General features: G+C 61.7%; 1 protein-coding gene across 1 annotated transcript; it reads right to left on the bottom strand.

The window, feature by feature from the left end:
- Positions 1-6,171: 6,171 nt before the first annotated feature.
- On the bottom strand, positions 6,172-13,265 carry Mb (myoglobin). Its single transcript, XM_015482776.2, has 3 exons — positions 13,099-13,265; positions 8,609-8,831; positions 6,172-6,756 (listed from the first exon to the last, which is right to left on the bottom strand). The coding sequence occupies exons 1-3, from the start codon at positions 13,191-13,193 to the stop codon at positions 6,610-6,612; spliced, it is 465 nt and encodes a 154-aa protein (XP_015338262.1). The 5' UTR covers positions 13,194-13,265; the 3' UTR covers positions 6,172-6,609.
- Between the last annotated feature and the right edge of the window lie 196 nt (positions 13,266-13,461).

Genomic DNA, 13,461 nt, shown 5'->3' with positions numbered 1-13,461 from the left:
GGGGGTAATCCGGGTTCCTGTGACTTTCCCTTTGTCTGATCTTTCACAGATAGAAAAGCGGCCTGGGTCCGATACTTCAAGCCCCACCACATAGATCAAAGAGTTTCAGTATCTGACCCAATCAGATGATTTGACCTTCCACGATGTCCCTATGACCTTGTCTAACACCCTCCTGCCCGAGGAGCGCAGGCGAGTTTGGGAGCAAGCTAGAGACCGTGCTGATGGGGTAGTCAGACCTCCCCTGCCCACCTGATGGGCACTGAGGCAGTCCCTGACCCCCACTGGGATTATGATTTGCTGGAGGAGTAACTGGTAGAAACCAATTCCTTACTTGCCTCACGGCAGGACTTGGAAAGGCAGCCCATGGGCCATCAGTGATGAAAGGCTCCAGGAAATCTTCCAAGAAAAGAATGAAAACCCTCCAGCACTTTTAATCTGCTGACCAAGGCTTTATTACAGTAACTAACCTGGACCCCGAGACCCCAGACGGGAGACCACCACTAATGACCTGCGTTGTCTCCTAAGGCACCTCGAGAGGGGCCCCTAACTCTCCAAGCTGAGGTTCTGGGAGTGGCCTTCAAGATACATAACGGAGAGAAGAAAAGGCCCGGAAGCGGAAATATCGGATGCTCGCTCTAGCCAGCCGTCGGCCTCAGCATCTGTCCCTGGTCCACCGGCCTGTGGGAGGGTCCCTGGGGACTGCCCAGACCCTGTTTTAAATGTGGTCAGACGGGTCACTGGGCTTGTACATGTCCCAAGCCTCACAAGCCTCTGGGCCCTTGTCCTAGATGCCATCAGAAGGGACACTGGGCCTTTGACTGTCCCTGAGCCCCGAGTGGCCCCTGGCCATCCAGCCCTTCTGGTTCCCCTCTCCGACTCTTAGGACTGGCACAGAGGACTGACGAGGCCAGGTCCCCATCACCTGACCACTCCCTTCACTCCGTGGGAACCAGGGTAACTCTGCGTATTCCAGGTGGCCTGTCCCCTTCCTCCTGGACACTGGGCTACAGACTCAGTCCTCAGGAGATCTGGGGACCTGCCACTGGTTCTGTGACCTCTATTGCGGGGTAGAGGGCAAACCTCACCAGCCCTTGCAGACACCTGGCCTTGTTTGTGCCTTTGACTGTCTAGTGTCACCCACTCCTTTTTGGTCATTCCACAGTGCCCTGTCCCCTATGGGAAGGGACATCCTCACAAAGTTGGGGGCTACGCTTTCCTTCTCCCCTCATATAGGCTTCCATCCAGACTCGCCTGCCGCTCCCCTGCTCCTCACCCTGACCTTAGGGCCACCCCCTATTCCATCTGCCAGTGCCCCCCCATTGCCCCCTTCCCAGGTGGACCTACTGTCCGGGATGTTCCATGTCCTTCCATCGCCTCACACCACAGCCCATTCACATGGTCTCAAAGGCCCCTCCCTTTTCCGCCCAGTCACAATACACGCTCTCCCAACAAGAACTCCTGGGCTTGCAGCCTGTCATTCAAGACCCTGTGAAAGGGGTTCCCTAGACCTACTCATCCCCTAAAACACCCCCATCTCGGCAGTAAAAAAGCCAATGGCTCCTGGTGCTTGGTCCAAGACCTGTGCCACCAACTCTGTGGTCGTCCCAGTCCGTCCCGTGGTGACCGGTCCTTACACCCTTCTCTCCACGTTCCTTCCGGGACCTGGTACTTCTCAGTGCCAGACCTGAAAGATGCCTTCTTCTCTACTGCCCTCCATTCTCGCTCTCAAGACATTTTCGCCTTCACATGGACAGACCTGAGCCCTATAACTCCACTCAGCCCAGGGTTCCGAGACAGCCCTCGAATCTTCACACAGGCCTTGGCTAAGGACCTAGTGTCCATCTGAAGTGGCACCCCCTTGCTCCACAGAGAAGCCCTCTTCACCAGGGCTGATTTTAGGACTGTCAGCAAGAGTCTCTACGAAAGAGTCCAGTGTAGATAAACTTCCTATTTTCGTGTCGCCCTGTTCACTTGGCCACTGGCTGAGAAGATACCAGCACTCCAGGTGCTGGACACCCCCTGACTAGTTTTCACAAACATGTATCCAATATAGTAGTTTGTAGAAATGTGCAAACCAGGCCTCTGGCCTTGAGCTGGGCTTCACAGAGCTGTCTACATTTTTAAGATAAGTTACAACTGGGCTCCATGGTGACAGCTGGCAGGGGAGGAAAGAGAGGGGAGAAGAAGCTCTCCCCTTCTCAGGTGTGGTCCTCGAAGGGTTAACTGGCCCAGAACAGAGAGAGAAAAAGCTGCTTTTATGTGAACTTCTGCAGACTGTGAGCTTCTGAGCCCCTCCCCTTACACGCTGGGGATAAAACTCTGAAACACCCTGAACTCGGGGTTCAGGGGCTTGACTGATTACAGCAAAAGCTGTGCCCCCTGAACCTGGCTGCAGCCAAATAAAACGGTTTCCTGCTGTCTTGGGTGCCCTGCCTCGGCTGTCCCTACAACACCTCCATCCCACTCAGCCCAACATGCTACAGTATGTTGATGACCTCCTTCTCTGTCCCTCCTTTGAGGTCAGTCGTCAGGACACCTCTAGACTTCTTAACTGCCTTTCTTCCGTGGCTAGAGGGTTTCTCCATCCAAGGTATGTACCTAGGCCTCCTCCTGACCCCACATGCTGAGAGCCACAGCTGAGTCGGAATGGCCCCTGGCATTTTGCCAATAGTATTGATTGACAGGCGAGGCGGCTACTTTGCAGTTCTCACGCTACTTTGGAGTTCTCCTGGGGATTCCCGGGGATTCCCAGAGAGTTCCCATTGGTTGGGGAAGTGCAGGAGGAGGGATTTCCGGAGGATATTTCCGGCTGCTGGTTCCTGGACGAGCCGCGTGGCGTTAGGGAGGAGTTCCCAGGAGCGTGTGTGGAGTGTGCTGGTGGAGTTCAGAAATAAAGTTTGTTCCTGCTTCAGTGGCTCATGATTTGTGCCCAGCCAGACTGTGGCACCCACACACAGCCATTATGGTTGACAGAAAGGGCCTTATCGCTAATACACCAACGCCCTCTACTAAGGAAGAAATTCTCTCCTTTCTGGGTGTGGAAGGATTCCTCAGAGCTTGGAATCCTAATTACTCCAATGGGTCAGAGAAACTCACCTCTGGGGCCCACTCACCACCCTGCTCCCCGTCACCTGTGAACTCCCCACCCACAAGGGCTTACATTCCTCACCCCCCCGCCCCCGTCACCTGTGGTCTCTACAGGTGTCCCTGGTGGAAGATCCAGCCTGACTCTCCACCTTTGAACCCTGCTCCTCTCCTCCCACTCCTCAGGACCCTTCCCCTCTCCTCCTCTCACCCATTCCTCATTGAGACTCTGTCTCCCACACAGGAGGCCCCTGCTCCAGGCCACATGCACGTGGTCCACAGACGGCTCCTCCTTCCTTCAGGAGGGACTTCGTGGGGCAGGGGATGCTATGGTCTCCGACCTCGGCTGGGAAGCGGCTCCCTCCCCGTAACACGTCCACGCAGCAGGCTGCAGGGGCCGCCCTCATCAGAGCCTTCACCGTGGCAAAGGGAGCCCCCTCCACCTCCACCCGGACTCTCAACATGCTGTCCCTACACTTCCCTCCACTCCGCTGTCTGGAAGGAGCGAGGATTCCTTTCCACCAAGGGAACCTCAACTCCTAATGCCCTTTACCTCCCATCTCCTTAGGCCTGCGCTTCCCCTGTCCCCGGGACTGGAGGACGGCGGCTAAGAACCCCCTCTGCAGGGGCACTTCCTTCCTGACCTCTCCTCGCCACAGGCCTTCGGCTGATCCTGCCCCCGTCACTAGATTTACTCAAGGCCAGATTCAAAGTCTCTGTAACCAAACCCTGGACCCTCACCCTTGGAGTCAGCATCGCCGGCACCTCCTGACCCTCACCACTGCCTCAGTGACACCCGCACTCCTGACAAGGGTCCAGACGCCGCCCCTTCCCAGCAGGAAGAAGCTACAGAAGATTGATCTACGCCCCTGTCCCTTAAGGGGCCCAATAACAAACAAAAAGGGGGGAATGTGATGGTCCTTGCTTAGCATCTGGATGGCCATCTTAAGTGACAGCCGACATCTTAAGGAAAAGTTCCGCTCTCCCACCCGAGGGCCCTTCTGAGAAAGGCTCCCCACCCCCTCATACCAACCCCCCCTTAACCACCCACATCAGGACCCACCCGGCTCTGATCCTTGAGGCTGCCCCCTAGAAGCCCGAGCCCCCAGCCCACGGTGCCTCTCTCCATCTGGGGAGAGGTGGCCTTGATTTGTCAGCTCTGACAGAGGAACTCCATGTGGCTCTGCCTGGTCTCGTCTTTCCTTTCTCGCTCGCCGTCTCCCGGTTCCTCACTTTCCTTTCAATCTCGGGTCCCCAAGGCCTGGCCCATCGCGGGCCAAAGCAAACGCGTGTTCCAGGAAGGCACCGGTGTGCCACTGGGTGAAGCCATGCGCTCCCCCTTCCACGGCTCCCTGCGCCCCAAACTCTCCTCCTCTGCCTGTCAGGGTCCCCGCCAGGCCCCGCCAGGCCCAGGTGGGCTCTTTCCCAAATCTGGAAGCTTCCTGAGGGCAGAGAGCATGTGGCCTGGTCCCAGTCGCGGCCTGGGGTGTGGTATTTGCTCAAAAGCTGCAGAGTGGACGCTGCAGGGTGGTTTCCAAAACCCCAGCCTCGTCCCCCAGGGTCTCTGAGAGCTAACCCTCTTCCTTCCCCTTTGGCTCCTATGTTCCAGAAAATGGGTCTCGTTGCCCAACGCCCAGGGGAAGATGTGACGCTGAATACAAAACAGAAATGACCTGCGTCTCCTGCCTGAACCTGTAGATCTAAAGCTCAGGGCCGAGAGCTCCCGGAGGGGCACGTGGCCCCAGGGTTCTGCAGGAAACCTGGAGGCTGAAAAGGCTTCTCTGGAACTGTCAGAAGAGAGCCAAAGAGGAAAAGTGCAGATGGCCGTGGTTCCCGGGGAAAGAGGCTCTGCCCTGCTCCAATCTCCAGAGGTTCTGGACCCATCTTTATGTGCCCCTTGGCCAGGCTTGGAGATGGAGTGCACAACCCACACAACCCTACAGGGCAGCCCTCTTCGTGTTTTTCTACCTGTAGGATTTGGCAAATACTCGCCGAAGGAGGACCAGCGGCTGGGGCTCCCCGCTGCCCTGATTCTGCCCAGCCCTGGTCTGGATGCCAGCGCCGGGCGGTGGGGAAGGGCATGTTCACCTTCTGGTCCCTGCACTGACCACATCCGAGTTGTCAATCAGATTGCTCTACAGAGCATGCAATTGTCCTCCGGGTCTCAGGAGCGAGACCCCCGGTCTCTCCCCCGCTCCTCCAGGGCAGAACGTGCCCCGAGCCTGCAGCAGCAGTAAGCAGGGGCCCCTCTGAGGCTGTCGTCCAGGGCCTGGTGAATGGCTGTGCGGGGCTCCAGGTGTCCACGCCAGCCCTCAGTGGGCCCTGCTCAGTGGCCTGAGTGCTGGCTGGCCTGAGGTTGGGGCCCGTCGAGGCAGACACTGGAGGGGGGCACGAGGTCACCATGCTGGGACCCTCTGGAGAGGGACACAGCTCAGCACTTGAGCTGTCCACCAATGACGCCGAGGGCTGCTGGTGTCAGGGTCCTGGGCTCAGGCACTGGCTCAGGTCCAGCCCCTAGGCCCTGGCCTGTGCCCCGCCCTCGGCCCCAGGTCAACATCCGGTCCCCACAGGGACACCCCCTCTGCTGCCCGCACTCTTGGGGCTGGTGGAAGAGGATTTGTCCCCTGGCCTGCGCTTGCGACTTGCTCCCCACGGGTCTGTCTTTTCTCTCTGACCAGAAGGTCAGCGCCTGCCACTGCTGGCCGCCTGGCTGGGCCCCGGGCCAGGGTCCCTGCCGCCTGCCAGGCTCCGGCCTCCCCGCCAGCTCTGCCACTTACTGGCTGGTGACCTTATCATGTTGCTGAGGCTGTGGCCACAGTGACCATCTCCTCCCTTGTCCCTCCACAGCCCGTGCCCTTGACGCTGACCCCGCATTGCCAAGGTCACGGCTGCTGGATGCCGTCTCCGGACCCAGCCCCCAGGCTCAGGCTGTGGTCCTCCCTGCAACTCCCCGGGCCCCGCCTGGGCCTGTCCCTCCCCAGGGCCTCCCCCCTCAAGGTCGCCACCGCAGGGTTACCTCCCCATCTCCTCCTGGGCTGCGGGTGGGCGCTTCCCTCACTCTGGGACAGACCAAGGCCAGGCACAGACTGAGAGGTTGCAAGTGTTTTATTAAAACCAGGAGGGTCACCCCGATCCCGGAGGCAGTGCGTGCCCAGGAACCTGGCCGCCCCCACTGCCCGGGCTTCCCCCCTCACAAAGGGACATCTGTAGGTGAGGGGTCAGAGAATCCAGGCAGCGGGGGGCTGATGGCTGGCTCTGGGGTTCGGGGAGGGAGGAGAGGTGGCTGGAGGGTGGAGGGAGCTGCCGTGGGATCTGGCCAGAGAGACATGAGGCCACCCAGCCCAGCGGCTGCGGTCAGCAGGCCATGATGGCCGGTTCCCAGGGCGGTGACACTCCTCTGGGGCACCCACCGGCTGCCTCCCGGCCACTTCCCCTAAGCAAGCGGACACACCACACACACACTGTACTCGGCCGCCACGGCCCTCGGTGCCCACCCTGCCCCGGGGCCCCAGGCCGCCTCGGGGCTCAGCCCTGGAACCCCAGCTCCTTGTACTTGGCGGCCATGTCGTTCCGGAACAGCTCCAGCGCCTTGCGCATGGCGGCCTGGGCCGCGTCGTTGAAGTCCCCGGAGTGCTTGCTCTTGAGGACCTCGATGATGACTTCCGAGATGAACTGTGGGGAGGGACGAGGGGAGTGCTGGTCATCGGGCGGCCAGGGCCCAGACGGCATCACGGCTCCTCTGACTTCAGGCCGCTCCCCAGCACTCGCTGTGCACAGGCACGATCCTGGGTGACCGCCAGGAGTGTCGCGGCCACGAGGAGACAGGTGCCACCACCACCGCGTCACAGCGGGGGAGACCGAGGCCTGGGGGCGCAGCCACATGTCGGTCAGAGCCAGGAAGGGCGGGTGGAGTTTTGCTCCCCACTGCCACAGGCCAGGGCCGGGCACCTCCAGGGCCGGCAGGAAAGGCCGGGCCTCGGCTTCAGATGTCACCAGGCCTTGTCCGCCCGGCCGCAGGGACCCTGTCCTGGGGGGGCTAAGATCAGTGCCCCCCCCACCAGGAGACGGGACAGCGGTGCCCTGGGCTGGCGGGGAGCGCCCTGTGCTCTCTCCACAGGGAACCAGGGCTTGATCCCAGCCACGCCCTTGGCCCAGCACCGAGTGGTGACATTTGACAGGAGACAACCAAGTGGCCAGACTGAGGTCACACAGCAGGTGGATGGCAGAGCCCAGCAGGGACCAGGAGGGGGTGGGGACTGGCGGCTGCCAGGGCCAGAGGGAGGCGGGTCAAGGGCAGCTGGCTCTTCCCTGTCTCAGGCCCAGGGTGAAATGCCAAGGGCAGGGCGGGGGGGGGGGGACACCCAGAGGACACCCTGGGCCAGACACAGGGCCGCTGCTCCCGCCTTGGGCACCAGGGAGACAAGGCAAAGTTCACCTTGAGTTTCACAAATTCAAGACAAAGTCGGAGGACAGGGTGCCCGAGATCTGGGGCCGTTTCTCTGGGTCAGTGCCTCCCCCCATCCCCTTCCCCCGGGGCTCAGTTGCCCCCTCCCCCCGGGGCTCAGCCGTCCCAGCCGCTCATGGTGCTGGATGTGGAAATTCTCTGGGGGAGAGATTAGTGATGACACAGCCCGGCAGGTGCCTTGACAGGAACCAGGACAAAGTGACACTGGGTGGGGTGCAGATGAAGCAGCTGACTTGCCCCATGGGCCTGGGGACCCCAGGAGGCTGCTTACCCTGAGCCCCCAGTTTCCTAATGAGGAGTGTCCCTGCCTGGGGCAGAGACTGCTCCTCGCCTGCCAATCTCTCTCTCCCCTCTCCCCCACTATGTTTCCCAGCTCTCCGGGCCGACCGCCAAGACTAACTTGTGGCCAATGAGATATCTACAAAAGTGTTAGATGAGACCCCAGAACCCCTTAAACATCTCAAAAGGGAGTCTTCTCTCTTTCTGTTTCCTGTTTGGAATATGGATAAAGTGGGTGGAGTTCTTGCAGCCATATTGAGCCATGAGGCCACTTTGAGGATGGATACCACAGGCTAAAGATGGCAGCGCGGAGGACTGAGCCCGGACCCCTGGCGATGGCACGGCCCACACTGGGTCTGAACTCTCTACCTCTGGATTTTTTTTTTTATCCGGAAGGAAAAGAAGATGCGGAATGCAGTCCCCACCCCGAGGGTGTCACTTGTGAGAATTCCAACGTGTGGCCCAGGTGAGTGTCGAGCACAGCCTGTCCTGACTGGTAGCTGCCATCAGAGCATGCACCTGTCTGCAGGTGTCCCCAAGCTCCCGTCCCCAGTCCCCTGCTGCACTGGCCATGAAGGCAGAACCAGAGCCCAGCGCCGGCCCTCGGCCCAGCCCAGCTCAGGAGGTCCCCCGCGGCTCTGCCCAGGGCTCAGCCCTCCTTGCTGGGGAGGAGACGCGGTGCCCAGAGGGGAACCGAGTCCAGGGAGCAGGACGGGCCGCCCCTGAGCCAGGCCCAGCTGGACGCCGAGCCCTCACGGCCTGCCCGCCCGCCGGCCCTACCTCCAGGTACTTGACGGGGATCTTGTGCTTGGTGGCGTGCGACTGGGCCAGGGGCTTGATCTCCGCCTCGTGCTGCCCCTTCTTCTTGAGGATGCCGCCCAGCGCCGTGAGCACCGTGGTGCCGTGCTTCTTCAGGTCCTCCGAGGCCTTCATCTCGTCCTCCGACTTCAGGTGCTTGAACTTGTCAAACTTGTCCAGGGTCTCAGGGTGCCCCTTAAAGAGACTGCGGACACACGGAGGGCTGGGGTCAGCTGTGGGCATGTGCAGTGGGGCCTGCAGGGGGCCGGACTTGAGTCTAGTCTGACCTGTGCAACCTCAGGCAATTCACTGCACCTCTCTGTGCATCTGCTTCCTCATCCGGGGAATGGGAGCTTAAGTGAGATAGTACCTGCCCAGGGGTAGAAAGCACAGTGCCACGTGGCACTCCATCCAGCTTTGCCCGCCCTGCCCAGGGCGTTGGAGAGTAGGGCCGGGGCTGGAAGCCCTGGTGGCTGAGTGCCCACTCTGGCCAGGCCCCTGCTGGGCTCCATGCCTGGGTTTCCCTTCAGGGCCACCAGATCATCAGCCTTCACAGCTGGGGAGAGGGGCCCAGTGGGGTGACGTCACAGCTGCATCTGGGTGACTCAGAGCAGTCCTCCACACGCTGGGGACCTCGGGGGTCCCACTCCTGAGCCAACTCTGTGCCCCTGTGGCTCTGCTCCCTGCACCTCCCCATCCCTCTCCTACCCCCCGGGGGGCCCTGAGCCACCCGCTCTGGCTTCCTGCTGCAGGAGGTGGGGGTGGAGGGGGCCTCCCCTGGAGGAGGGAGCCCCCGTTCCACCACGCACAATGGGGACCACAGAGCCAGGTGACGGGCACGGGTCCCACGCAGGTTGGTGGCGAAGCCCAGACCCAACCCAGTGCTGGACCATGTCCCGGCCTCTCTCCTGGGCCATACCCGAGATGTTGGGGAGGCCCCGTCTCCCGCAGCCCCCTCCCATCTGGAGCCTTCTGTTCCCCCCAGGTCCCTCCTCTGCGGTTTCAGGCTTGGCGGCACCTGGCAACCCCCTGGGGTCACACTCTGGGTTGCAGTCTGAGCCACAGAGTGGTCCCTGGGAAGCACCCAGTCCCTGAGGTCTCTGTCCCAGGGTCCCCGGGGCGGAGCTCTGAGTCCTCTTCTCCCCCTGAGAATGCCGTCTGGTTTCCCCAGTCTCCTCCCTAGTGAGCTCCTTAGCTTGTGGTCAGCTCTAGCCCCCAGCTCCTCTTCGTAGGGACTGTGCTCCCCATTCATCCTGTGGTCGGGCAGCTGGTGACTGTGACCCTGGTCCAGCTCCCGTCCAGCCTCGGCAGCCTGACCTTGCAGCGTGGGGCGTGGTGGCTTCTGATTTGGGGTGAGCGTCCTGGCCTGTGAGCCCAGCCTCGGGGAAGCTGAGGGCCGCGGAGCGCTCCCCAAGGACAGGCTGTGCGTGCGCTCGGGCTGGGGTACCGGCGACCCTGCCAGGGGGAGTCAGTGGCCAAGTCTGCTTCCCGGGGTGCAGGTAGACCACACCCCACGCACCGCGGGTCCCCACGGGTTCCCATCGTGCTCACCCATGCGGGGTGGCCTGGGTGTGTCTTCTGAGTGTGAGCAAATAGCATCTCATTAAAAAGCCTCGGGAGGCAGGTCATTTGACAGGTGAGGAGACCGAGGCCCAGGAGGCCTGAGGGGCTGGCTGGGGGTTGTCCATGTCACACAAAGACACCGAAGTGCAATCTGCATGTGAGCACGGGCACACCCATGGGCACAGAGGTGCACGTCAGTGTCCCCCGGCCAAGCACGCAGCGCTCACGCCACCTGCACCCCACGGGGACGGGGGCAGCGCCTCCCCCGGGAGCCTGTCCCCCCAGAGTGCCAGTTTGTCCACAGCCATGACCAACATCCCTACGTCACCCGGGACCCTTTCCAAAGCCACATGCGTCACTGACGGCTTGTCTCTGGCACCTTTCTTCCAAGGGTCCCTGAGCCACTGACTATTATTATCTGGTGACAATGACCCTTGGATTCCTGGTGACGATGCAAGACTTGGCACCCACAGAGGAGGCTCAAGGTCACTGAGGGAGATTGCTTGGGACAGGAGCCGGCCAAGGAATGGGCGCCTGAGGCAGCAGGGGTCTTGGGCATTTGGAGAGTCCCCCAATGTCTAGGGGACAGAATCACGGAAGCCAGGTTCTGGCCTGGCCCTGTGTGGGAGGTCCTGTGTGGCACCGAAGAAGTCACTCAGCCTCTCTGAGCTTTGCCAACAGAGTTGGTCTAGATGATCGTTCAACCTCCAAACGCCTTTCCCACGCTCCACCCTCCGCTCAGCAGCAGAGACCTAGGAGCCCGCGGTTCCCGGGTGGTGCGCAAGGGCAGAGCTCACGGGTCTCCGCTAAACCACCCTGGCACCGCGGAGCCTCCGGCCCCATCAGCCCCGGGTCCTGCAGCGCGGCAGCCCCGGGCAGCACCTTGGAAACTAACCAAGGACGCCACCTGCAGGGGCGACCGGGCACCTTCCTCAGTGGCCCAGAGGCTGGTCACGTCCTCGGTCCTAGCGTCACCCCCTCTGCTGAGCCACGGAAACCCTTCACGTTCCATGGGAACAGGAGACCCAGAGAGGGGGCAGGAACCCATCTCCAGCTTGGCAAGGCCACGGGGCAAGAGAGCAGAGTCCTAAGAGCAGGGAGGCTGAACTGAAGGTCCTGAATTTCAATCCCAGCCCCCATCTCACTAGCTGTGTGACTTCGGGCAAGTTACTTAACCTCTCTGTTAAACATGGTGATTACAACCTTGACTTCATAAGGTTGTTGTGAGGCCTACATACGGCGCACCTCCCGCTGGCCTGGCATTCAGTAGGCGCTCTATAAATGTTTGCTGTCTGCCTCCTGCTCTTCGTTGTCACTGTTATCATCCCGTCATTATCGTGTGGCCATCGTCACCAGGAATCTTAGGGTCTGCCCTCAGGTGGCCCTGACTGCTTGGTGCTCCCGGGCTGTCCCTTCCCTGTAAGGTAGCAGTCCTGGCCACCAGCGCGGCTTAAACAACAGAAATGCAAAGTGAAGTGAGCAGGAGGGGAGCTGGCGGGTGGCCGAGGGGCCCGCGGCTCGGCCCTCGGCCCTCGGTGGCCCTCAGCGCCACGTGGAGATGAACAGATGAGGGGAGGCCCCGACCGGAGCCCAGGGCTCAGAGTGAGCAGGCAGGAGGGGCTGGGCGGGAGCCGCGGGGCTGGGGTGGCTGGACACTGGCCTCTGCAGGCCCGGCCCCGGCTCCCGTGAGCGTCCAGCCTGTCGCTAGAAGCCGTGGCCGCTGCTGCTCAGGCCCCGTCCACCTACTGCTCGCGGGCAGAGAGGCGTGACCTTGCCAAGGTCAGGGAGCGAGACCAGGGGCCCGAGGCCAACGTCCTGGACAGTTGGCGTCCCCCCAGGAGCCCCACCCTGCACCCCAAGCCCCGAGAGGCGGGGGCAGCGGGCCAGGTGCCAGCCCAAGACAGACAGGGCGCCGCGCCCGCTGGGGCCTGCCAGGGGCCAGCCTGGGCGTGGTGTCTTGCCCCTGGCTGCTGGCCGCTGGCCCCTGGCAGGCCTCTCTGATGCGCCCTGGAAGGGAGGAAAGGTCTCCAGATCACGTAACACCCGAGTCCCCTTCAAGATGTCCAAGTCACTGCTGGGGGGCCGGGCCACTCTGCCGTCTCCCCCGCGGCTCCTGCCAGCCCTGCGTCCTGAGAGCAGGGCAGAAGACAACCCCTCACTCAACCACTAGGGAAACAGAGCCCAGAGAGGGACAGGGACTGCTCCAAGGCCACACAGAAACTCGGTGGCTCGGGGGTGGACGAGAGGCGGGGAGCATCCTGCCCTTCAGGTGGGGCCCGCTGCAGCCCAGCAGTGGCTGCCAGTGACAGGGACAGAGACAGGGGAGCAGCTTCCTTACTACCACCAGGGCTCCCAGATAACCTTGCTGGCTGCGGGGCTGCTCCCCAGCAGGCAGGAGGGGACCCAAATCCAAGGGAGGCCAAAGGTCATCTGAGAGGGGAGGAGACTGTCCCCCCATGGAGGGGAAAAGCGTTTGCTCAGAGAGGTTGAGTATCTTCCCTAAGGTCACACAGCTGCTCTGCAACAGATCCATGTATGCATCCCAACGGGACTCCCCTTGGAAGTCATGCCTTAGCTTTGACATTTCATGGACTTTAATGAGCTTGTGGCTCTGGGGACATCCTTCCCCTCTGGGTCCCCTTAGTAATTGAAGTGGTGAGACAAGATGGTGCAGGGCCTTGGCTAGCTCTGTGTGTAATTCTAAGATTCCCCCCATGGGTTCAGGGCTTCCCCGGCTGCTGACCTCAGCCGGGATGGGTGCTTGTCCTCTCCTGAGCCGGGTCCCTGACTCTTGAGGCAGAGAAAACCACCTCGTCTCCGGAGCCAACTGGTCTACCTAGGGCCGCCTTCACCTTCAACCATGTCTGAGCTCTCTGGGGGGCGGCGGGGCCGGGGTCCCTCCCCGTTACCTGATGAGGACTTGCTGCCCATGGCCGGCGAGGTCGGTCTCCACCTTCCCCCAGATGTTCAGCACCAGCTGCCATTCCGTGTCGCTGAGTCCCATGGTACTGAGGACACAAGGAGCAGGTGCTGTGGCCCTGGGTGCTGTGGCCTGGCTCGGCTGGGGGCTGCCGGCCTGATGGGCTTTTATACCCGGGCTGTGCCGCGCTCCCGCCCCCTCCCCTCCGCGGGGTCTGATCTCTGCCTTCTCCTGCCTCACATGGGAGCTATTTTGGGGCAGGTGCCATTGTGGACAGGGCCAGGACAGCTCAGGCCACGGGGAGGGCTGGTGTGAAAAGAGCCAGCGGGAAGGGCACAGCCAGGCCCCTGCC

Source organism: Marmota marmota, unplaced genomic scaffold, assembly GCF_001458135.2.
Source record: "Marmota marmota marmota unplaced genomic scaffold, marMar, whole genome shotgun sequence".
Lineage (NCBI taxonomy): Eukaryota > Metazoa > Chordata > Mammalia > Rodentia > Sciuridae > Marmota > Marmota marmota.
This window is presented reverse-complemented; position numbering and strand designations above follow the sequence as displayed.

Excerpts from the sequence above, each read along its gene's own strand:
- Mb (XM_015482776.2), bottom strand. The coding sequence starts at position 13,193 with ATGGGACTCAGCGACACGGAATGGCAGCTGGTGCTGAACATCTGGGGG. Across the intron at positions 8,832-13,098 it reads GGGCAGCAAGTCCTCATCAG|TCTCTTTAAGGGGCACCCTG; the intron begins GTAACGGGGAGG and ends GTGTGTCCGCAG. Across the intron at positions 6,757-8,608 it reads TCCCCGTCAAGTACCTGGAG|TTCATCTCGGAAGTCATCAT; the intron begins GTAGGGCCGGCG and ends CCCTCCCCACAG.